A 26,475-nucleotide genomic window follows, 5' to 3' on the forward strand; every position below is an offset into this window, starting at 1 on the left:
AAATATAACCCCAAATTTATTCATATTCTCCTTTACCTGAGTTCTTGTTGGAAGACTGATAGTTGCCTGGCTGAAATATTTCTGAGAAATCACAGTACCCTAACTGATTAAGACCTTTCACAAATTAGTTTGTACTTACTAAGAGGAAAAATATCTCAGAAGAAAATGAAAAGAACCTGTTCTACCCCCTGTTCAAATGACAGGAGGAAGTTCTTTCTGCATAGAATCAAATCTTTCATATTGAATAAACCTTCCCTCCCATCTAAACTATACCAAGAGGAGAATATTACTGCAGAGCAGTGGTACAATACCTACACAACCTCCAGGTGCCACTAATAATTATCTGAAAAGACAACACTGGGAGAAAGCAACTTGTTTAAGAATCATACACCAGCTGTGGCATTCGAGATGATTCATGTCCATCCATCTCAGTGCTCAGCTCCACTAGCTGAATAAAACAAACAAACGAAGAAATCTGAACTTGGAACAAAGTATCAGGTATTTATTGAGACATTTATTGTGTTTCTAACCTGTCTCTAGATTGATTTAGGAACTCTTGTGCATCTTTCGTGAATTAAACTTCTTTTCTAGCTTTGTTTCTCATTAAAAGTGATTTTAGAGTGAGATGACACATTCACTGCCCCTTTCCTCAGGGAACTGTGATTGTACTTCATGTAAACTATACTATGCCCAGTGTCAACCATCCCCTTTGGCCATGGGAGTCTCTCTCTGTCCATAAGGCATTCTCCAGTAGCCTGGCTGAGGGCTGACAACATCAATTGTCAGGCTTCTGGTGAAATATCTCCTCCACAGCTGCTAGCCACTGCCAGATGATAAAACACAGGAAAGCAGAATGAAAACTGCCACAGCAAGGAACAATTGGTTCTATGTATTTTCATGCTATAATCCAGTGTTATTGATGATACTGGAGGGTGGGGGGCAGCTAATACCTCCTATGCAATAGTCTGTAGCTGTGACGCTTTATTGTCAAGCTCTTTTTGATTCCATTTAGCAGGAGCCAGCAGGAAGAAATAAGTGCTGCACAAGGTGCAAGATCCCCTTTGATCATAGTTTGAAGCTTCTTTCAAGACAGGTTCTTATGTCTGCACTCGCCCTCCCTCCATGAAACTTAGAGGAAGGAGGTCAAATCTGATCGCTGTAAAGAGAGATCAGAGTCCTAGTTATGGGGGAAATGAAGCTAATGGGAAAAAGTCTTTAAAAGAAATAAAAAGAAAAGTTCTAAGTCATCTATGGCTGAGAAGCCATCCAGGCTATATCAGTTAGGATTTGGCTTTGCTGTTGATATGAAACTCCCCTGGTTTTCAATTCTCTAGCCTTAATATGATTTCAGGATGTTAGGGCTAGAAAGGCTGCAGTTGGTGCTCTTGATGCTGAATGTCCCACTGTCAGGGAAATACCAGCAGCTTGTTCCAGACACCAATTTCAGTCACTAATAAGAGAGTAGCAACAACTACCAGTAAGGCAGCACAGCTGTGCCCACCTCTGCCCAAGGTCCAATTTCACAATCACTTCACTGGTCTGAAGTCATCCTCTGTCCCAGCAAAACAACTGTTGAAGCTTTTTTTTAAGAAAGAGATGGAGCACCTTTGCTCTTTTCTTTTTAACAGCCCTTGGCAATTGCTCACTGGCCAAGTTCTAACCTTAGTTGCAAATCAGTATTGTCTGAGACTCTTCTACTAAACTGATCATGCTTCCTTGACCTGTGCCTATGAAACTGTAAAGGCTGCTCTGACTTGCTTAGAGAAGCCGTTGAGGTCAGCAGGCAATGTATGTAGAACAGCAGTATATGAGCGATCATTTGCAGAGAAAGGTGAAAAGGCTTATCCTTTGCTCTTGTGGAAATTTATTCCACAGGCAAAACAGTCCCAGGGAGGTCCTCTGCCTCCTACACATCATTGTTACAATAGAAGGTTTCCTTGTAACAGGGAAATTATTTTTTCAGTGATTATCTTCATCCTAGAGCTTTATGCAATCTTCTAAAAAAACATTTTAGTGTTTCCAAGATAAGAACAAGGTCTCCAATCTGATGTCTTTTCTATGGATCAGGCCACTATGGAGAAACAGGAGAGATTTGAGGTACTTGTAAAAATATTTTGTGTTGGTAAGCTATGCAGCAGTGTTTTCTGCTGGCTAAAGTTTCCTAAATATGTGTCACTGTATGACCATAAATGTCATCTGCCCCCTAAATAAGCATATAGGCTTAACTGAAGAGAATTTTCTTGGAAGATAAGCAGTAGAAAACTTGTTTTATTCAGGCAGAGAAAGGAGACATATTGTTTAAGGAGCCTTCCCCAGTAAATGGTGATAAACAGCTATGTGAGGAGAGAGGGAACAGTAACATGACAGCTGATATCAGCCATGGATTTCACAGCCTTCAGTGGCTGACATCCAGCCACAGCCTTCATCTGTCCCCCTTGCAGCTTCATACAGGTTTTGATAGACTTGTGGAGGAAAAAAAAAAAAGAGATTTACAGAATATGGCAGTGGGAAGAAGACAAGGTCTAGTGGCAGACATTCCTTTCTTAACCTTTTGGGGACCCCCAAGAAGAATCTATCAGATTTTAGTACACTTCTCAAGGCCTTACTGTTTTTCTGTGGTCTGCAGAGAGGTCTAAGAACCGAGGATCAGTTCCTGCTCAGCATCTATTACCAACAGGGGACCATCCATCACTGACTCGAAAATTATTTCCATTCCTTGTCATGACCTGAATCCGTGTTGTGACTTATCTAAAGCACTACCTTCAGCTAGAGAAACTTACAATGGCATTTTCTCTGTGATTGCTGGGAAGTGGGAGGTTTGATACCCCATAGCAGTGCTAGGTGGCATTTCTTCAGTGTTGGTCTCACTGTGATGTATCAGCAATAGGAATAGGAAAATTCTTCCTGAATGTTGTGGTGCTTGCTTTAATCAAATGTGGCAGCAGTTCTCCGTGATTCTCATTTTAGTTAAAAGGTCATGGGGCAGAGTCACAAGGTTTGGGTCAAGATGCCATTAAGATAGTCTTTCATCACACCACATCACCCCATATTACATCACATCACACGTAGTGTTTCTTTTTTTTTCTGTTTTAATATTTTGTGCATTTGGGAGACTGTAGGACCAGTTTCTTTTTGGAGTAAAATGCAATTAAGAAATGTGTTGGTGCTTAGCATTTGCAATCTAGTTTAAAGTATTTGATTGGAAATTTTAAGCCCAAGGCTCTGTTGAAACAAAAGTTAACCTCCCTCATCTTTGATGCTGATTCTGTTTATAAACTTTTTAGGCTGTGAGTTTTGTTCAAATGACTACTGCAGAACAAGCCAGAGAAACACCGTATCAAATGGAAATTCCAGGGAACAACAAAGAAGGAGCCAGTGAGGTGCAATAAAACAATTAAAAATCAACATCAAGCATGACCATAGCACTCCGTAAAATCTAAATTAACTATTACAGAACTAATTCACACTGCATTATTAAGTTTGAATTACCCAGAGACTTATTTGGGCCTGGTGTAAAACCGCCCTGTGCAGCAAATGAGGTAGGAAAAAGACAGAAATCTTAATCTGCAGAATTACTGGGCAGCCTAATTTCAACATAACAAACATTTGAATTTAGAGAGCAATATTGGCCCAGGTCAAGGTGAAAAAGGTCACATTAAATTCCACCACATGTCATCACAGAAACATAGTATTTGGTTATTTTCAGAATTTCTGGAGTCTACAGAACTGCTGAGATTTAAAAGGCCTGACAACTGCTGACTGAAGGTACTGCAGTTCTCATTGGTTCTGTTTTGGAAAGACAAAGCCTGGCTAGTGTGGCAATGACAGTGAAGGGGAGGGCCACAAGTGACTTAGTTCAGCAGCTGGCAGTGCTCAGAAAGTACACGTGTGTCAGGCAGTGGGACATAAAGGGAGATAACAAGTGATTTCCCTTTTTAGATGCAGCAAAAATAAAGCCTTCAGCGTTCCTTCTGAAATGAAAAAGCAATGGAGGAAGAAGGAGCATTTAATTTTTTTTTTTAAAAAGGAGTGTGTGTGATTTTTGTTTCATTGCAGAAGTGAGGTTACATTTCATATCAGATATAGTAAATTCTGAAGAAAAAAAGCAAAACCAACTGAAAATTAAATGCAAAATTTTTCACCTTCAAGCTGTGAAAGGGAAAAGTTTTGACTTACTGTAAATGGTTTTCATTTTTTTCTTACAAAATCTTTGAGCTGGTGGGTTGCAGTTTTGAAAATTCCTGATGTTCCAGCAGAAATTTTTTGAAACTGAACTATTGCCAAGAAACATTTGACTTTTGCATAACTTTCTGTTCCAATAGAGAAAGTGCTGCGTAGAAAATTTCCTAAAACTTCAACAATTGCCTTGTGGCATGCAAAAAGTTGCATTTGTTGAAGCTGCATAGTCAAGCCAAGTGTTAGGAGTACTTCTTTACAAAAGTAAGAGTCTGTACTTCTGCATCTCTGCCCCCGTCTGTCCTGGGCACCTGTCTCAACCCCTGAAATGCTGTCCACCTTCCACAGAAACCTCTCCTCATTCAGTGCACAGGGCAGGAAGCTTTGTGCAACAAGCCTTTATACTTCATTTTCAGTCTACAAGGTTTGTTATCACACACTATCTGGAAAACATTATCAATAAAAAGAAATATTCATAGCACAATTTTTTTCTAAAATGTGCAATGTAAAATACAGCATTTTATATAGTTCAATTAGAGCTGACTGACAGCTAAGGGGAAAATTAATAAGGGTTTTCAAACACAGTTTGCTACAATTCTGATAATCCTTGATCATTTAAAAAAAAGGGGGGAAACTCCATTAGTGAATTTTTATCCTTAACAAACATGTTTACAAAAAACACAGAGGGGCACGGTCTAAGTGGTTTCACGTGCAGAGGAACATATGTCTTCTGACGGTGTCATGCAGCAGGATGATGGCTCACAGAAAGTGGTTTCAGGTTTCTGGACAGATTGATGCTGAGATGGTATTGCTGCTAAGTGAACGTGCCAGTCGGGAGCAGCAACGAGTCTTTCATGTTACATAGTAAACCCAGACCGGACCCTGGCTGTATGACCTCATTAACCTCATGACTCTTGATCTCTCAATTATGTCCAACTGTCCACTCACAGAAGAATTTGGGACAAGCCTGACTCCAACAGTAATTTGTTTATTTCCATAAATGATCTATTTATGTTGGCTTGGAGGTCAGCATCTTTATTTAAAGACAGTCACACTTCACACTGCATAGGGATTATCTATTCTTTCAAGGTGCTGTACTGGTCTAATAACACAGATGTAGGACAGATAGTGTTGTACAAATAACTTTAAAATGTGAATTCTTTTGCCATCTGGAATTTCAGCAAGAAAACGGAAAACTGTAAGAAGTTTTGAAAGTAAAACTTGAGACACTCAAATCATGCAATTATATGAATTAGTCCTGACTAGACTATGAAAATCCCTTTGTTCAGAAAGCAGGTGAAGTTGAAAGAAGTTGTACTTGGAACATATCAAGCATGAGAATTAATAGGTAATACTGGTGCAGGAAGAGAGGGAGTTCATACTTCCATGCCCACACAGAAGTTACTCACACCACTCATCAGTGGGAGAACATTTCTGATTGGCTTTGTCCAGTAAGAGATCTCTGGATCAATGTTGGTGTCTCAATTCTGTCATTGTTCTTTCTGCAACCCTTGGTGTCATAGTTAAAGTAAAAACAGGCTGCCTGTTCTTTCTTAGAGTCACAGAGAATGGAAACGTCCCAGAGCAAAACCAGGGGTGCATTTAGCAGAGAAATGTGCTGGCTGTTGCTTCAAAACTTCACATGCTTCTCTCAAATTCTGTCCAAATGAAGATGCTGCATTTGCACAACAAAACTACCTGAGCAACTGTGGATCAAAAGCTTCATCTTGATAAAAGATTAATGTCCTCCTACAGTTATACATGCATTTGGCTGTACTATGCAAGATTATTCATGACAGTAAAAATAGTCAAATTAAGTTTTTGTTAGAAGGGAGTGGGCAGGAGATAACTCATGTAACCTCCAAAGATATCTCTGAAGATGACTTGTGATACATTGATGCTGCTCTGATTTTCAGTGTCACTAAGATACTGTTGCCATTGATATTCTCAAACACAATTTCCAAATGAACTGGAAGAGCACCTTCCTAAACTGATACAATAAGATGTACCATGTTCTCAACAGGGAAAATTCCCCCAGTATTCAAGAAAACATTGTTCATGTATCCAGACTTATTTGGATGATTATGTGATGTTTATTTGCGCTTTTGTTAGCATGTGATATGTGCATTCAACACCACTACAATTTCGCTCTGCACCTCTAGCTCAGGCAGCCATGAGCCTTTCAGGATGATTAAATCCATTCTGTGCCCTGCATCCTTGTCCACATTGTACATCTCCAGCGCTAATAACATGGGCTTCTCCATAGTTGTCTATATGGGCTCTCTCCTGGAAAGCCAGGGATGTTTGTTCCAACCACCTCAGCTTGAGGAGTGCTTTAAAATGCTGAAGAACTTAAATAAAACCTAATTTGGCACTGCTATATTGGGGAAGGGCACCTTTGACAGACTGAGAACATTCCATGCTATCTGACCACATTTCTCTTTCAAATATGGGAGGGCAGGGAAGGTTGTCTATGTGTGAAATCAAACAAGAAGCAAGAAGTCATTCATAGTGGCAGCTGCACTGCGAAGTGAGAATGAACAAGGAACTCTCTCTTGGAAGTGGCCTTTCCTTCTCTGAGGTGACAACCAATCAAGGTAGACTTACTTAAAGAACAGAAAATAATTTTATCTTCTTCCACAAAACAGAGAGAGGAAAACCAGACATTTTCTGAGATCTTTAGGAACAGCAGAAGGCCTGAAGGAAAAAAAAAATTACTTAGACCCTACTTTATCAGACAGTCCCTGTGGCAATAAATAACTTAAGGAAACAGGACATGAAGGCATAAACAGTGATGCTTAGGGGTCAAAGAAACTTGAGGACACAGGAGGACATCTGGAGAGAACTATTAATGTATTTTTCTTTTGCAAAAGAAAGATGTAAGAGTAACAAGCACTTCTGAAAGTGTGTACTGAAATACAGGTCCCACCTCAGAAAACTTTTTTTCTATGTAAGGTAGCTGGTGTTATCAAATCTAAGTAGATGTTATGACCAAATATATTCAGTCATAGAAATCAAATCTTCCCTTAGAAACACTTCATTATTAACCCACTCCATTTATCATTGGGTATTAGTCCTAGTAACCAACTCAAAAGTCTCATTAATATCCAACAGAATAAGGTCTTCCTCTCTTTTACCTCCTCAGCTGGCCAGCTGTTGTAGACCACTGCTCTGGGTGCCTGCCTCGTAACCATGACAGTCTTGAAAGACCTGCAGTGCTGGACACTGTGAACTCTGCTCCTGGTGCTGAGCACAGGCACTTGCCAGCAGCAGTATTTGGCCTTTCTGTCCTCTGCATGGATCCAGTCTCACCTGCATGAGACAGCACAAGCAGGAATCACAAGCAGTGCCACCAGTGAGGATGTGCCCATGGAGCCAAAAGACTGTATACTTCATGAGACAGCAACTGATAACAAGAGGTGGAGGGGACAGGAGCTGCGGTCATCACAGCATAAGATCCCTCATATATCTTCATTGTGAAGCTCAGGAGAAAGTGCCTTGAAGGTTCCTAACCAGCACCTCCAAAATAGTGACAGAGAGAAACGTTCTTCCTGCATCCAACTGATTTTATTGTAGGTATTCTGTCTCAGTGCATTGCCTGATGCCAGCCTTTGCCTGTGGATTCCACTCACTAAATGCTTCTCATACAATTCCCAGTGGGTGTCAAAGTGTATGACAAGAAGTCTTTTATCTTTATTTCCTCTCCTACCATTCATACTCGCCCAGTCACTTTCTCTTTCTTTCCTAAATCACTACGTGAAGAGAAGTACTGAGAGACAAATAGCAAGGGAGAAATAAAGACCAATATTGATATAGTGCAGCAATTTCAGCAAAAATACTTATTGGCAATCATCTGGGTAAGGGAAGAGCAAAACTAGATTACTTATGTCTGACCTAAGTTTCTGATACTGCTGCTATATTAGAAAACCTGGTAAGCCCTCCAGGACAGAGCCAACGCCCTCTGCCACAAACATCAGCAGGCTCCACAGAGGTAAAAGAGGTGAACACAATAGCTCCAAAATTACAATACCCAGTGAAGTGGTATGAGTACCATAGCATCCTTCAAACATAAACATGTGCTTCTCCTTTGTCTTTATTTTAGAAAAGAGCTAGAAAAGTTGAGCTTGCATTCTGGGGCTGTTAAAAAATACAGAATATGTTATTGTTCATTCTAATTGCACTACAAACCATCTCATGAAATATAAAACACTAGATTAAGTCAGCAGTGACTAGTGATGTAGAGAACAAGCTAGAAAAGTCTGGTCCAGTGAGAGCTAGAAACAATTTACCTGCCTGAAAAGGAAAGCATCTCAAGCTGGACACTCATGCATTTTCAAAAATCAAGAGCTACTCTTGAAAATTCAACACCTCCTAGAATTTTCTGTACTCAAACAGGTGATGTCACTTGTGAGGGAAGTTGACTTGTTTCAATCCAGAAAAAAGGGTAGGGAATCTATTTTCCCCCTCCAAATCTCTGTTATACACTGATAAGTATTTTAAATCAACCACTGAATTACTAAGCATACCTGTCTGCATGCTTCAGCAAGGCATGAGGAAGCCACGCAATTAGCATACTAAAATGATGACACCCCCCCTCCCCCCTCCCCCCCCCCCCCTCACAGCACCGTTCATTCCAGTTTGGGTGCTGCTACCTGCAATTAGGTCTGCTTGAGTCCAAGAGCAAAGCATAGCTTGTAAGGCAAATAATGCCCATGGAGTATTACCCTCAAGATCCCACTTCTCCGCTCTCATCTCATTCTTGCAAAGAATTTTGCATCTTAATCATGGCTCGTGAATTGCTTGTACATAATGCAAGAAACCAGGCAGATGTCTGAAGAGCAGCTGAGGTAGCCATGTAACTTAATCTAATCTAACACTTTTCTGAAGCGTTTGATCAAAACTAACCTCAAAAGAGCCTTGGGAATGCCAACTCTAACTTCACTGGCAATTGAAGCCCAATTGTGAGCCATGGAGATACGCATACGGTGGTGTAAATACCACCCGGCCTCCTGACAATTCCCATCACTCACTCCTTGACACGGAATGTCAGCCGGGCTCACGCAAGCAACTTCACAGAGCTGCTCCTCTCACAGCTCCTCTCACAGATCGGCCGCGGGACTTTCGCTCGGTTAAAGACAAGCAAATTCAGGGGTCTACCTCTACTAACAATAACACAGCTGCACGCTGTTAGAGCAGTTGGTGGTTAAGTGAGAACTAATAAATAACGGTATGTCCTGCCTGCTGCAGTGGAATGTGATAGCGGGGGCAGCGGGCAGGGCCGACAGCACTCCGGAGACTTCCTTTGCATTACCCAAAGGTCAAGAATCACAGACCCAGCCTACAGCTTCACTATACTGGTGTGACTTTTTAAATCGGATCCCTTGCACGAAGAGAAACATCGTGATGAACTATTCAAGAGGATTTCTGCTTTCTTCCACAATGTCTCCAAATTGGGGGCAAGGGAGTAGGGTGAGGGGGCTAATGTCACTTGTTTCCAACAATCCTTTGTGTCAGGACCTTTAGGGATATGAAATAACAACAGAGCTGAGAGACATTGAAAATATATTAATTGCTTCAGCTAATTGATTTTTTTTTAAATTTGCAGCATTTGCCTAATTCAAGGTATTTCCCTCAGTGAATATTTAAAAAAAAAATGCACACCATAAAATATCGAAAATATACTGCTATAGGCCTGTTTCCTCAGTTCTGAACCTCATCCTGAATCACAACTCTTCAAAAAAACCCCTGAAAATTTTTGTTTATTTTATATATAAACTCGGGGGGGGGGGGTTGTATTTTTTTCTTTCCACATGGAGGTTTTTCTGTGTTTGAAGAGCTTAGAGTATGTTCCATAAAATGCTCAGTCTATTTTCTTCTCCCTCCTCAAATCATGATTTCAGAAACCAAATATTTTTTAAGTTCTGAGACTTCCACTAAGATGGCAATAATTAGCAACTTTGTTAGAAGTTAAACGCAAACCTGAAGTAGGTCAAATATATGCACCAAAGTCACAGTTGTGTATGGTTTATGCTCTGTATTGTCATGTTTTAAACACGACTGGCAGACTGTAGAGGTAATGCAGGAGAACAAAGTGATGCACACCCAGTGATACTTGAGACAAACCCGTGATAAGGCCGATACTTACAAAGTTATTCATTCTGTGCTGCCCTAATAAACCAGAAGACACTATCTCTGAAAGGAAAAAAATCCTCGGAAAACTGTGGAAATGCTTTTTTCCTATGATGTTTGTCACCTTGAAATCTGACAAACATCAATAAACAGAAACATGTAGCACATTTTAGCAGAAAAACCAGAAGCCATAATTTAGAGGAACACTGCTTATTAATACCTGGATGATGGTGATTCGATTATACTGCTTACCACTGGTTTTGTAACAACTTTTTGTCTGTGTAGAACTGTGCTTTCTTTTTCTTTCCTTTTTTTTTTTTCATCATGTTATTCATTCTTGTAGATGTTTAAAATACATTTATTATCTATCATATTACATCTAGGTATCTGATTTCAGGTGCTCCTACTCTGGTACGGCTCCAGTCCTTCTTGTATTGCAAAGTTATGTGAAGACTTAAAATTCCTTGTATCCAATGTCCTGCTCAGGGACAGGTTTCAATAGCAGCCAATAATATCATATCCTCAAAGCCATAAAACTATTTATTGGTAAACTGCAAACTAAGATACAGCAGAAAGTTGGAATGGCAAAACTAAACTGCTCATAATATTAAATAGTTTTCTTATCATAAAAATTCACTGACGAAGAAATAAAATCAATATAAACTTGAATAGCAACATATTTGTAGCTATCTTTTAAAGGCTATCTTGTTTTCATGATCTCCAGAAATTCCTTCATAATGCAAATAGAACTGAGAGCCTAATGCAAATGATTTCCTGCAAATGTTTGCTTACATTTTTAAATGAAATTACTTGGTTACTGTTTGTTCCTTGTTTCTGTTCTCTCCCCACAGATATTCAGATAAAAGACGCATTTATGCCTGAGGGTACAATGGGACTAAAACCCTCTGCACTTACCTCCGCCTTAGTTTCCTGGACAAATTTTATTAAACTGCATGGATTTCTTGTGGGCATCCATCACCCAAGGAAAGCAATGGGCACTATATGAAAGAGTAGGAACAGAGTTCCAAAGTGCTTTGAGGCTCCACAGCCTAATCTTTGGAGTAGTACTACTTTGGAGTAGTAACATATTCAAGACAGCAAAAATTTTTGTCACTTCAGAGGCAGGGCTTGTGCAAGCAGTTGAGGATACTACACATGCATCTCTGCATGCTGACTAGGGTTTTTCTCAGCTCTAACAGCTACGTCTCTCCACCAGGCTGGGGTGAAAAACCCTGCCGAACTCTCATCGGATTCGACTGGGCTGTTTTCTATGATTTGTCTGGGTTGAATCTCACAAGCATGTGAGAGGAGCTCTGGGGCTATGCTCTACAATTCAGTAGCTATGGTTGCTGCTACTAGATGGTGGGTCTTCCCTCTCCCCCACTACCCTTCCACAACTATGAGTCTTCCAACCCTGGGTTCTGAGCAGGTTTTTCGTGGCAGTTTATTTGGTATATTTTCTTCATGAAGCTGAGCTGTCATGATAGGTCATGGGTAAGACCCCATTTCTCATATAGTCAAATTCTGAAATGTCCTATAAACAAAAGCAGACTCAGGGTTCCTTGTCACAACAGAATTTCAGGGGGGAAAAAAAAAGAGAAAAAAGATTACAGTTATATATAGAATGCACCCATGTGTGCTGTTAACAGCCGGAGACCACGCAGTCCAAAGGCTCAGGATACATTTGAGAACTCAGATGCCTGGATTGTACATCTAATTGCACACTGAATGCATCACACTTGGTCAGAAATCAGGTTATCTAACATTACATTTGGATGGCCTGATACGTAATAGAAGTGGAGTTTGTTACAGCATTTCCCTCTGGCAATTTATAGGCTATTTCTCTTTACTCAGCTGCCCGTTTCCTTGAAACTTGGAGAGGCTGTGCTTCGAGACCTGGACAGGCTGGAGAGCTGGGCAGTTAGAAACTGGATGAAGTTCAACAAAAGCAAGTGTAGAGTCTTGCACCTGGGAAGGAACAACCATTTGTATCAGTATAGGCTGGGGGATGACCTGCTGGAGAAGAGCTCAGTGGAGAAGGACCTGGGGGTCCTGGTAGATGACAGGTTGGCCATGAGCCAGCAGTGTGCCTTGGTGGCTCAGAGAGCCAATGGGATCCTGGGGTGCATCCGGAGGAGTGTAGCCAGCAGGTCAAAGGAGGTGATCCTCCCCCTCTACTCTGCCCTGGTCAGGCCCCACCTGGAGTATTGTGTCCAGTTCTGGGCTCCTTGGTATAAAAAGGACAGGGATCTCCTGGAGAGAGTCCAGAGAAGGGCTACACAGATGATTAAGGGCCTGGAACATCTCCCCTGTGAGGAAAGGCTGAGTAAGTTGGGGCTGTTCAGGCTTGAGAAGAGAAGACTAAAGGCGGACCTAATTAAAGTCTATAATTATCTGAAGCAGGGGATGCAGGGGGATTCAGCCAGCCCATTTTCAGTGGTCTGTGGAGATAGGACAAGGGGCAATGGCTGCAAGTTGGAGCACAGGAAGTTCCGCACCAACATGTGGAAGAACTTTTTCACAGTGAGGGTGACAGAGCCCTGGGACAGGCTGCCCAGGGAGGTGGTGGAGTCTCCTTCTCTGGAGATATTCAAGACCCATCTGGACGCCTATCTGAGTGATATGTCCTAGGGACCTGCTTTGGCAGGGGGGTTGGACCCAATGATCTCTCGAGGTCCCTTCCAACCCCTACAATTCTATGATTCTGTGATTACTGTTGTTAGAAGTGTTATCATTGACATGAACTCTAAAAATAAGGAAATCCAGAACTCTAACTCTTTCCCAGGTTTTCTGTGATCAACTGGCAATGTATGATGTTCTGACACAATGGACTTCAACAGTGTCCAGATGAAGAGAAAATTAAATCTTAAGTGATGATGTGTGGTGGTTTGGCCTGGGCTAGAGGGCAGACACTCACCAAAGTCATTCTATCACTCCCCTTTTCAGCTGGACAAGGGAGAAAATAGATATTGAGAGGCTTAGGAGTCCAGATAAGGACAGGGAGAGATCATTCCACAATTAGTGTCACGGGCAAAACAGACTCAAAACAGAATAAAGGAAAGAACACTCTCTCATTCATTACACTGCACTGCACACCCAGTGACACCAGAGTCAGGTAACGAGAAGTGTGACCAGATCTTAAAGCACCTTCCCCCACCCCTCTTTTCTTAGCAGACTTCACTTCAGTCATGATTTTGCTCCCTTCTTACTCCTGCATCATGGCACAGGGAAGGGCAGGGACTGGGGGAATGGAGGTTTCTGTCAGTTCCTCAGGAGTTGTTTTCCTTCTTAGCGGGGTGCGGGGAGGGATGGGGGCATTCCTCACACCCTTACCCTAATCCAGTGTGGGATCCCACCCACAGGAGACAGTCCTCCATGACCTTGCTCAATCTGAGTCCTGTCCCACAGGGCTTCAGGTCTTCCCCTGCTGCCCCAGTGTGTGTCACTGGTATGGGGTGCAGTCATAAATCATAGAATGTCTCTCAGTCTTTCAGGCCCAGAGTGCGCCATCCTGATCCCCCATGGAGTCAGAAGCCTTCCTACCCAGCAAAGCTGCTCCAGTGTAGGTCTCTCTCTCTCTCTCTCTCTCTCTCTCTCTCTCATCTCTGCGTCTCTGTCTCTCTCTATGGGCTGCAAGTGCTGGCAGGAGCTTGCTCCAATGGGGGGTCACAGTGTCTTCTGTATGTCTCCACCTGCTCCAGCACGGGGCCTCTCCACGGGCTGCAGGTGGGGTCTTATCCTTTTCCAAGGGCTGTGGGGGGACACCTGCTCCACCATGGGTCTTCTCCATGGGCTGCAAGGGCATCTTTCTCTCTGGGCACCTGGGGTACCTCCTCCCCCCCTTTCCCTGGCTTTGGTGTCTGCAGAGTTTCTCACCTCTTCTCACTCCCTTCTCTGGTGGTAACAAGTGGCTGCTTGTGGTTTTTTTCTTCTCCTAAATGTGATTCCCAGAGGTGCTGTGACCATCGCTGATGGACTCAACCTTTGTCAGCAATGACTCCGGACTCGAGCCGGCTGGTGCTTGTTCTGTCCAGCCTGCAGAGAACTTCTAGCTGCTTCTTGCAGAAGCCCCACCCCTGGAGCACCTGAATCCAGCCACGCAAAAGTACAACGCGTTAGGTGGTTGTACTTCTTTTCATTACTCACCACTAATTCTGAGGATGAAGACAGAATCTTTCCAACACTTAGAATTAGCTGAAAGCTAAATGACTTGGTTTAATGCATCAACAACATTGAGTAACTTATTTCAATGCCTGACAGAGTAAACCAATGGATGAAGGGCATCGTTCTACTTCTAAAATCAGGCATCCTAAAAAAAAAAATAAAAAAATTAGTGACAAACAGACACCAGACAACATGAAAGGATTCTAAAATAGCATATAGTTGCACAGAGAACAGTCCATCCAGGGGAGACAAAACACTTTTAATACTGATGTCAACCTCTCAGCTAACCCTTCACAACTTTGGATTCAGGAACTCAGAGGTATTAGGTGAAATGCAGCAATCCAAAAGCAGCATCAAGGTCCTAGGCACATAAGGAGACTTGCCTCAAGGCATCAAAGAGAATAAATCACAGAGCTGTATGTAGCCAAGGGCAAGATAAAGAGAGTATTACAACTTTAAACCTAAGTTTCAAGCCTTCTCATCTATTTACTTTCTCCAGTTGCTGTACCTCCTATATATCTTCTGCACTGAATCATCCTTCTACAATGACTCATAGGTTTTGAACTTCTGAAAGCCTCACCAAGCCTTGCTGTGCACTGGAGTGTACCTTGTGAGGTACAGAAGACACAGAGAAATTGCACCCCAGCCTCAGCTAGATTAAAACATACCTGTGCCCTAAGGACCACCAATTGGCTTTTAGAAGTGCCAGTGGGGAGGATTAAGAGCAGAACTTTAGGTGTAGCTTTGACCTGTTATTCCATTAAAAATAAAAATTTAAAACGATGAAGTAATATATTCTAATCTTATATGTAAAGTAAGCAGCCCTCAAAGTATGAATCGGATGGGATGACTCAGACATTATTTATACTTTTCTTATGATTAACTTCTTGCTGGCAACATCACCATATAAAATAGGACACCATTCAACACTTTCAAGGCAACATCATTGTACACCCTAAAATTAAGCTTCATAAATTTAGTTATGCTCAGAATAATTACATTAAAGTTTCACTGGCACTTTGGACAAGTCTGTGATGCTGCAACTTCAGTTTAAAATAGTGACCAATTTTAACTAAACATTTGTTTAACATATTGTCGTGCAACATAGATTTAATAGCAGTTTACAGCTGTAATCTTGATGTTTTTCATTAGTCTGTAACTTTTTTGCTGTCATTTATCTCAACTATGTAAGCATTAAGTCTGTGGGACTATCACCAGGACACCAAGGTCAAGTCCATTAGAAAAAAGGAGTCTGTCTAGTAAGAAGTTCTTTGAAATGTGCTGCAATTTCCAAACATTAATCAGGAAAGTAATTATTTTTTAGTACCGTTTCAATACAAGTCCTCCTAAAGATGGCACAAGCGCAAAAGTGCCCCAAAACCTCAGCAGCAAATACGGCAATAAACCTACCAGAGGCTTTTGCAACAGCAACAGTTACAAGAAATTCTCATTTGACAAATTGCATTAGATCAATGGACTAAAAGGGGGAATGGACTAAAGCTAAAGGAGGGAAGGTTTAGATTAGATATTAGGGGGAAGTTTTTTACAGAAAGAGTGGTGAGGTGCTGGAACAGGCTGCCCAGAGAAGTAGTGGATGCCCCGTCCCTGGAGGTGTTCAAGGCCAGGTTGGATGGGGCCCTGGGCAGCCTTGTGTAGATCCAGGCCTGGAGGTTGGTGTCCCTGCCTGTGGCAGGGGGGTTGGAGCTCTATGATCCTTGGGGTCCCTTCCAATCCAGACCATTCTATGATTCTATGATTCTATGATCAATCATAATTTTATTTACAGGAAAGAGGCAGCCTTTGGAAGACCAGAGCATCACAAAATAGTTGAGGTTTGAAGGGACTTCCAGAGGTCCTCTTGTCCACCCTCCAAAGATGGGAAAGAGCAGCAGATGCAACGTATCTTGGTATTTCTCAAGGTTTTTTACTTTAATCTTGTATGCAAAACTCATTGGGATAATATAAAATTAACTTTAAAAATATTACATTAACTGAAAAAAATTAAAAAACCCCAATAGCTCTGTGACAAACTCAATGTGCTTCTTAACTGGGTCTACCTTATACTTACCTGCTGTTTTCACTTGTGATTCCAAAAGTTGAATAAACAGTACATTTATGAAATATGAATTAAGTTGCAAGAACACTGGAATAGGGATTAACAGTCAAATTGATCACAAAATTGAAAAAGTTATCTGAAAAAATCGGAAAACGATTTAATACCAACAAAGGTGCTGACATAAGAAGGAACAGTCAGCTCTGTAAATACAGATAGACATGTAGTAGAAGAGTCTTTGGAAACTTTGGGGATTACAAGCAAAATGTATAAGACATCTGTTCCTTTTAATCAGTAAGGGCAAGCTTAAAGCAGAATATCAGGATGGTATCCTCAGTTTCACCTTCACACTTGAAGAAAGGTGTGGATCTCTGTAGGAAAACCAGAAGCTGGCAAAAGCATGATCATGGATCACAAAAACACAAGAAAAGTTGGAAAGAAGTGACGTTGTTTAGAATATTGAGAAGGAACACAGAAATACAGTCTTTGCAAAGAAAGCTGCCTTGGAAAGGGTGGGGTTTGTCTGTTCTTGGCAGTTATAGACACTTCACTTCTAGTGCCATGATAGAGGTGGAGGCTAGACCTCAGAAAGCTTTACTTAAGCCAGGTAATGCCTGGAACAGGCTGTCCAGGCAGAGTGTGGAGTGTGGGACTCTAAGAACAGGTGAAACAGGAACCTGAAGAGATGTAGGTACAGCTGATCCTACCTTAGGACAGGGGTCCTTGTTGGTCTTGCACTCCCTTCCTGTTTCACTGCACTCCTTCCCTGGCCTCACCCCTTCCCTATGTATTTAGCTTTCAGCTCATTCCTAAAGCATTGGCCACCTTATGATCAAGAAATCATAGGGAATGATATAATGAGCTGATGTCATACTCCAGCTCTTCATGTGCACTATTCTTTTCTTTCACTTCCATCTTCCTTGTATATTAGCACCCTGTGTGCATGCATGTACACGTGTACTTGTGGTGGGCTGACCCTGGCTGGAGGCCAGGCACCCCCCCAAAGCTGCTCTGTCACTGCCCATCCCCAGCTGGACATGGGAGAGAAGATATAACGGAAGGTTCGTGGGTAGAGATGAGGACAGGAGAGCTCACTCACTGATTACTGCCATGGGCAAAACACACTCAACTTCGAAAAAAATTAATCCTATTTATTACCAAATCAGATTAGGATAATGAGAAATAAACCCAAATCTTAAAACACTTCCCCCCACCCCTCCCTTCTTCCCAGGCTTAACTGAAAGTGAATCCAAATTTCTCTCTCTCCTCCCCCCCTCAGCAGCACAGGGGGGCTGGGGGAATGGGGGCTGGGGTCAGTACATCACACATTCTCTCTGCTGCTCCTTCCTCCTCAGAGGGAGGAAACCTCACACTGCCTCTGCTCCAGGGTGGGGTCCCTCCCACAGGGGACAATCCTCCACAAACTTCTCCAAAATGAGACCTTCCCATGGGCTGCAGTTCTTCACAAACAAGTCCCCCAGCAGACCTGCTCTGGTGTAGGCACCTCTCTCCACAGGGCCACAGGTCCTGCCAGGAGCCTGCTGCAGCACATGGTTCCCAAATGTTCACACCCTCCTTCAGCTGTCTCAACCTGCTCTGGAGTGGGGTGTCCCATGGGCTGCAGGGGAATCTTTGCTCCAGCGCCTGGAGCACCTCCTCCCCTTCCTTCTTCACTGACCTTAGTTTCTGCAAAGTTTCTTATATTTCTCATTCCTTTCACTGGCTGCAAAAGCTACTGGGTTTTTTTTTGTTTTTTCCTTCCTAAGTATGCTGTCACAGAGATGGTGCCACCGCTGCTGATCTGCTCAGCCTTGGCCAGCAGCCAGTGCATCTTGGAGACAGCAGGCATATTACCTGTTGGCTGTGGGGGAAACTTCTAGCAGCTTCTCGCAGAAGCCACGCTTGTAGTCCCCCCCACCCAAACCCCTGCCATGCAAGCCCAAAACAGTACTTTTTTAACAAAGAAGCTCACATTCCTGGTTAGCCTTAAAAAGACACCAAAATAAATGTTTGGTAACACATGCTTCTTAATCCAGATGCATCAGTACACCTCACAATGCCATTTCAGTGCTATGATGCAGCTGGCAATAGCTGAGATTGTACAGTGCAGAGGCGACACATTTCTTTCTAAAATAAAAGTATGAGTAAATATCAAATAGCAACAGTTACTGACATTATGTCATCAGTTTTGAAGAGGAAATGACCCGACAGATGAGAAATTCTGCCTAGAAGTCAAAGGTATGATACAGACTCTTATTGTTAAACAAGAGCTAGATATGATCTAACCTGCTTCAAGCAGCCCAGCCTTCAACAGAGAGAAGAGGAAAAGGCAGAGTACCAAGAGCCCATATTTATCTCTGGTGTAACACCAACGAAGCCAACAGAATTCCTTCAAGTTCAGTGTGCTTCAGAACACCACATGGCAAGTGCCGCAGGTCACCCTGCAAGCTACAAGGTATGATGGATGGAAAAAGCAATGCCACTTTCCGTTCCTATTTAGGAAACATTATAGTAAGAAATTAGATACCACAGGACTGTATCTCAGAAAGTGCCTGTTTGTTAAGATGTGGCAATTGATGAGCGAGTTCACTAAACAGTTTTACAAATCCAAATATGAGCATACTTTGAGAAGCTCCCTGGAACAAAGAAATCTCAAACTTTCTTAGGAAGTTTCTTTTTTTCCTATACTGTACCTACTAAATATAATTGTGCTGTAAATAATACACAGGTAAACACAAAGTTCTGTATAAAACTTGTGTGAAAAACAGTCGGGATTTAAATAGGCTATTTTTGACTTTTTTTTTTTTTCAAATTCCTAAAACTAGGAGACCAGTCATCCATCTGATCAAGTCAGACTTATTATATTGATCCCCAGACTAGAGAGAGCAATTCCTTTATTCTTAGCACTGACACTAAACACGATAGTGTTCCCAGACCCCCCTGATGGTACCTTCTAAATAGACAGGCATTAATAGATAATGACTGGGAACAGAGCAGATAAATACCTTTTAAATAATTAACAAACCTGGATTTCCTTAGACATATGAGCAATCAGATGTCTTCTAGCAACTTTTTTAGAAAACACATCTAAAAATTTCTCATTCACAGTCAGCTTCTGGCTTTACACTCTGTGACGAGGGCAACTATTTACTTGTGATGATGAGGGGTCTCTACACTGGCCAAAGTTGTCAGCAGCTGGCAGCACTTCACAGGTAGCAGTTTCAGACACCCTGTTCAGTATCTTTAACCCAAGTTCTGCACATCCAGAAGAACAAGACCCTTGCCAAAAACCTGAGGCCTGAGCAGTCTCAGAGAAGGGGAACCAAAGGAGCTGTTAATTTCCTACTATTTCGAGTGCAGGTCTGTGTCACCCTGTTTACATCATGCATCATTCATCTGCTGTGATGAAATGTAACCCTGCATTTTAAAAAAAGACCTCCGTAACAGTGAGGATATTCTATCTTGGTGAGAAGTGTTTCACATATTTTCCATGGGCACAACCTGCTCCTTCTCCTATTTAAATCTCTGCAGCTCTCTTTGGGAGACATTATCCGGTGAGGAAGTTCCCTCAGAAGGTGCTTAGCATAAGAGGAGGAAGAGCCAGCATGGCAGCAGACAGCAACATGGCTCCTGAAGAACAGCCGAGCGCTACTCCTGCGAAAAGAGCTGTCCACAAGATCCGAATGGCCAGCTTAGTCTTCAGCTTGGCACGAGGTTGGCAGCAATGGGCATCTGACCACAACATAAAGCAAGCCCAGGAGCCCTCTGGATGGGTTCCCCCTACAGATGACTCATCAGCTCAGCCCGTACAAGAAAAACTTTTCAAAAAATGGCCAATTCTACCTGACCAAGGAAAAGATGATGAAAAGTCCTCAGCAAAGGGATCAATGACAATAAGAGATGCCGAGAAAACTTCAAGGGAATCAGATGAAGCCCTCAAGAAATTCAGCATTAAAAGCAAAGAGGTGACCAAAACAGTTGTAAGCAAAGCCTATGAACGAGGAGGTGATGTGAGCCTCCTCAGTGAAAAATACGAGAGTAACAACAGCGGCTCAGAGATGACCAAGCTCAAAGAATCAAGTGATATTGACAAAATCCTTAGTGGCAAATTATCTCCAACCATAAGGAGAAAGTGTTCAAATGTGGTATCAGAGCTGACCAAGGGCTGGAAACAAGTGGAAAAAGAGGACAAAGAGGGGGCTAAGGAAGAACTGCTGCTTAAGTGTCACGATGACAGCCTGGATGCAGAAGACAGTGGCTATGGGGAAGCAGACGACAAAACCGAGCAAGATGATAGTGACCGAGAGGTGCCGGCTGTGAGGATTAAACGACCTGTGCCGTCTTTGTAAGTACCACATCTTCATTACATTATTACTAATGGTCAGCAGACGCTGAGAGAGCTACAGGTTTCCATGGGGAAGCTTGGGGCAGAGGGGGAAGATAAGACATAGTAAAAGAGAAACTATTATTCTTGAAGTAAACATTAATGAAAGAATAATCCAGGAAACCTTTCATGTATCTCTGTGCTTAAGTAGTTAGTCAACAACATCTGACTAGAGCCCTGGGGTTTATGTGCTACATACATAATAGACAGAGGAAGTGATACTTGTATTTAATTTCCACACTGGATTTACCGGTCCATTGAAATCACTACTTCCTTCTTAATACTTCAGTCTGTATTTCAGAATTACAATTTCTAGCCCAACAGAAGCCCCCAGCTATTCCTTTAATTCAGCGAATGTTACGTCTGAAGCCATACACTTGATAAATCATAATAACCTCAAGTCCTTATTTATTCTTTTGCTTGGTGTAAATTGCAAATATTCTTGTGAGTAATTTGCAGAGAATGTCCAAAACAATCATTGCAGGAATTACTTTTAAGTAGATCTTAACAAAAGGTTAAGGTCCCATCCAGGGACTTGGAATTCATCAACTCAAAGGATGGAAACTTTCACAGGAATTGAAACCCCAAGCACACACTAGAAAGGATTGAGCCTGCTTTGACACCAGCAGGATTGATTTGAACCATGCTATTTATTATAAACCATTTGACAACAGAGATGATTTAAATAACCAATAGATTCTTCAAACTCAGGGTCTCTCTTTGGGTACACTGTCATAAGGGGCGGCGAGGGGGGAGCACATTCATTGAAAATGTTGCAGAAATGGCAGCTCCTGACATACATCCTGTGAAAAGTGTGCAGAAACCAGGAACCAGATTCTGTTACTGACCCAGGGACTTGTTACAGGTTCCACTTAAAATCTTGAATTAAGTAGCAAATTCACAGCATCAGACAGCTTTGAGTAATACTTCTTTCATTAAGAAGCTCACATGTAAAGATCACTGCACAACAACAGCAGGTGCATATTAAATTTGGAACCCAAGTAGTAAACAAGGAGAGTTCAGCTACAGCCGTGGAGCCCTGGGGAAGTCTCTCAGAAGAGCAAAGGAACAGCAGAGGCTGCTAGCAATTCTGCAGTTTCCTTCCCCAGGTCTCCAGCACAACCACCTTTCCAGAAGAAAACTACAAACAGTTGTGGTGTGACCACACTTGCCAAGGGGAGGATTCCAAACCAATTCATCTCTCTGGGCAGTGAAAGACTTAAAGATCTGTATGTGCTGCAAGGTGGGAAACTGTAGGCAGCTGATACAGGTGCAACACACCATTTGCTCCTGTCCTGTGTTCCACAGACTTGGTAATTCCCCCAGGAAAGGAACTGTGTGGTTGAACTGTTTTGGTGTAAACCCTCACATCTAGCTGCAAAATCGGGGTGAAGGAGAGCACAGCCGCTGAGGCCAGGGCACAGGGAGCCATGGCTGAGGAGCAGCCCACGCTGGCTGTGCTGGGCAGGGCGGGAGGACAGCTGCAGGTGTAACTCACACCTCACACACGCCACGTGAGCCCAGGCTGAGCATGAGGCAACATGAGACAAGAAGGCAGGGGTTTCACCTGCCCCACGAGCCTGTGTGCCAAAAAAGCAGAGGGCTGGGGCCAGTATATTCAGTCATGTCTCAATCACCATTTCCGAAATGAAAAACCAGGCTAGATGGATGGAAACATCAACAGAGTGTGTGATCCTTCTGCAGACAGGCAGGCAGGTCGTACTGTCCCCCTGATCGGGTTTTACACCTCACTGCTAATGAGGAATTACCATGACCATTACCATTAGAGAATGACTAACTTCACAATGGATTTCAACCTTACAGCACTTTTTAGCACATCTTTCTGAATACATGCAGTTATTTTAACTGTTCAGATCAATGAGTGGTCCTGCTCTCCTTCTCCTATCCTTAGCATCAATTGTCTACACTTCTTGCCTTAACATTATAGTGCTGCCCAGTACTAGCATCCTTCTAGTGCACAGACCTGAACTGGGGACGTTTCTATCATTCCTACTTTCTTGTTCAAGCTTAACAGGAAAAGGAACTGGAAATAAAACCTTCCGCAGGCTTGCAGTCCTTTGTACTGTTCTGCTAACTGCATGATGGCTCTCTGGTGTTACTGTTAATGTTCAGCTGACAGTACTGGGGAAATCTCAGAGCAGCCTTCTGGGGAGCAAAAATATTAGAAAACAAATTACTTTGGCACAGCCAGAGCACAACATAGTCCCTGGCTGAGCTCTGTACAGACACAATGACAGGATGTGGACAGTTCAGACTATGTCTTCCCCCAACCTGTGAGACTGGCCATTAGAGGAAAGTTCATCAACAATTTGTCTGCCTAGAAACATCCAGCAATATGATGCTACACCCCCCCCCACTCCTTCCCCAAATACTAAGATCTCTGAAGGTCTTTACTCATCTACTGACTCTGACACAAATCAAAGTAGTTCCAAATTTCTTTCAGCCTTGTACTGTGCCAGTGGGAAGGTGAATTTTGGACCTCAACCCCTGTTCAGAACCACACTTCCACTACCTAAGCATAGGCAGAGCTACCACACTCTTACATTTTTGTCGCTGACATCTATTCCAGGGGAGATTTTATAGACGCCACCCTCTGTTTGTCAGCCAAGAATAGCTGAGGACCAGTCCGTGCACTTACAGTTATTGTCACCCAAAATCACAGGTCATGCAGATTTCAGGCTTGGCCAGGCAGGCAGACATGGGCAGCTGCGGAACTGCCCAAAGCTAGAGAAAGCGCGGTATCCACAACCTACTGCTTCTTCACCCCACAGCATTAAGGCACCTGGGGCAAACGTCTGACAAACTGGGCTCGTGTCTAGGCTGGAGGGTGGTAGTGTAACACGAGATCAAGCTGTGACCAGCAAATTCTTTTCTAAGTGCAAATTGGAAGATGGACTAAGAACCTCCCAGAGAACTAATTTAGAAGTAGTGAACTTGTGCCACCTGGTGGTTAGCATCTTGTTTGGAAAACCATGGCAACCAAATTAATCAGAGATCACTAGAACCACACAATGTAAGGATGAAAAGCAAAGCTCAAATGCCCTTTCTGTTTCTCAGCGCAAGCAGGTTTAGCGAAGAAGCAAGCACCAAAGCCCACAGGAAATACAGCCCCGTTCACAGCCTGAAGGACAGATGGCAAGAATGGGCCGACCAGCACATCATAACGCAGAAGCTGAATCCCTTCAGCGAGGAATTTGACCAGGAGCTGGCCATGTCCACACGCCTGCACAAAGGAGACGAAGGCTACGGTCGTCCAAAGGAAGGAACCAAAACCGCCGAAAGAGCCAAGAGAGCTGAGGCTCACATCCACCGGGAGATCCGGGACATGTGCTTCATCATCGAATCGATGGCCAAGCCACGGCCCGACGGCAAGATCCAAGTCACGTTTGGGGAACTCTTCGAGAGATACGTTCGCATTTCAGATAAGGTTGTTGGGATTCTCATGAGAGCCAGGAAGCACGGGCTGGTGGACTTCGAGGGAGAAATGTTGTGGCAAGGAAGGGATGACAATGTCATAATTACTTTATTAAAGTAAGGATGCTACAACAAAGGCAACCCTCCTCCACTTCTCCCTTGCTATTAGCATTTGCAGCTTTTGAGTGCAAGACTTCTCCCAGTCACCCACACAGAAAAAGCATCGAGCCTTTTCCTGAATAGCTACTGCAGGATGACACAAGCATCCGGATGGAATTCTCTCTGTACCTGGAGAGCTTGCAGGACGTTTAATTGCAACATAAAAAATAAAGCGAAAAATCCATAATGCATAAAGCTGAATATGAAAATTGATAGAAATATAACCAGCTACAAATTAATTCCAATTTTTACTTGTTCTTACATTCAAGATCTTCCCAAGTATTTAAACTGGGATATCGGGAATATAAACCATGCCACATCAGAAGCTGAATGACAGTATAGCTCAGACTAAGCTTTTGATCTGTGAAGGTGTTCTTGTGCACTTATTTCCCAATCCATCTATTTAAATGCAAGTAAAAATGTTTCATTTGGACATAGAATCAAGAATATGGCATTTGTTTCCCTTACAAACAGGATATGTAAATATCATCGCAGCATTATCTTCTGCCAACTGTTGACACAACTTTATCTTATGTATCGCATACAAACTAAGATAAAATGCTTTTTATAAATAGTTTTATATTTAATGTATTTCTAGAACTAATTTATTAGGAAGTTTCATATTTATTAGTTATGGATGTTGGAGAGAAAACATCCAATAGAAGGTAAAGCACAAAAAGAGTTTTGAATAGACAGCCACATAGAAAATACCTCATGAAAAAATGTCAGGTAACTGTTATGTATGTGTGTATATATCTGTATGTGTAAAAAAGTGACCACAATCAGCACCTTCCATTGAACTGTACCTCTGTGAGAAAAGATACAGCAACAGTGTTTTTAACTGAAAATCAACCAACTTTAAGGAAAATGACAGTTCATATTGCACAGAAACATTGGCCTAATTTTTCAGCATTTGCCATTTGAAGCATTCTGATGTCACTGGAATTAGGTATTTTGTTCTAGGTGATGCTGGAATAAATGCAAATGAACTAATGCTTCTAGGTCTTAAAACTGTTTGTATTACGTACAAATCTGAGATCTTTGGAAGGTCTGTAATGCTTAATGAATCACACAGATTGCTGTTTCTCTAAAATAGTTATCCTGGCAAAAATGTGTTTCACATGAAAAACATTCATTTCAGAGCAAGATGCCAGGGCAAGTAATTTGCATAATGGAAAATAAATGGCTCTCCCCCATGAGATTCTTTCAAACTGAAAGACTAAATATCTTCTTACAGAAGAAAGTGAGTATTAACGTCTTGTCTCTATGACAAAACAAGTATCGCTAACTTACTACCCACAAACCAACTGGAAGTTAGTGATACAAGAACAGATTACTATGTCTACAGTAAGTCTATGTAAATCCTTAACATTTTAGACAGTTATATTGTGAAGTTAAAGAAGAAAAAAAGTATTTCAGGATGGATTGCATGGAATTTATTTAACAATGTTTTCTTGAGATTTCTCAGACTGCTCAAATTGACCTGCAAAACTGACCTCTAAGGGTAAATACTTATGTATCTGAACATTACCTGCATATTCTTACCTTATTCTTTACATCTTTATATGATTGTTACAGCTGTCTAAATTGTATTGAGAAAATTTGGTTGTGTGATATAAATAAACCCTTTAATTGATTATTTTTTGGCTTACTCCTCCCATACACATGAGCTTTCCCAGCGGGGTAAACCATGAGTATGTTGTTTCAAAATATAAGTACATTCTCCTGTTTGCAAGCGGTTGAATCATTTCCCATTCCAAAGCACCAGAACAGGAAATGAAATGGTCCTTATACAAAGTACCTGTCCAAAGAAATACACACTACAAGGACCTGTTAAGCAAATGATGAATTTCTGCTCACGAGAGCTCTCATCCCACTGCAGGACAACATAGCAGGGACATAGTTCACCACAGGCTCTTCAGTGTTGTATTCATGTGTGACTTAAAAGCCCAAGAGCACCTCGCCATCCTAGGAC

The 26,475-nt window shown here is 42.2% G+C and overlaps 1 protein-coding gene across 1 annotated transcript; it reads left to right on the forward strand.

Annotated features, from left to right (window-relative positions):
- The first annotated feature begins 20,086 nt into the window (after window positions 1-20,086).
- ABRA (actin binding Rho activating protein) lies at window positions 20,087-26,259 on the forward strand. Its single transcript, XM_084280510.1, has 2 exons — window positions 20,087-20,867; window positions 23,985-26,259. Exons 1-2 carry the CDS (start codon window positions 20,128-20,130, stop codon window positions 24,460-24,462), a joined length of 1,218 nt encoding a protein of 405 aa, XP_084136636.1. The 5' UTR covers window positions 20,087-20,127; the 3' UTR covers window positions 24,463-26,259.
- Window positions 26,260-26,475: the final 216 nt, after the last annotated feature.

The sequence above is a fragment of the Gallinula chloropus genome, assembly GCF_964237585.1.
Source record: "Gallinula chloropus genome assembly, chromosome: 2".
NCBI classification, from domain to species: domain Eukaryota; kingdom Metazoa; phylum Chordata; class Aves; order Gruiformes; family Rallidae; genus Gallinula; species Gallinula chloropus.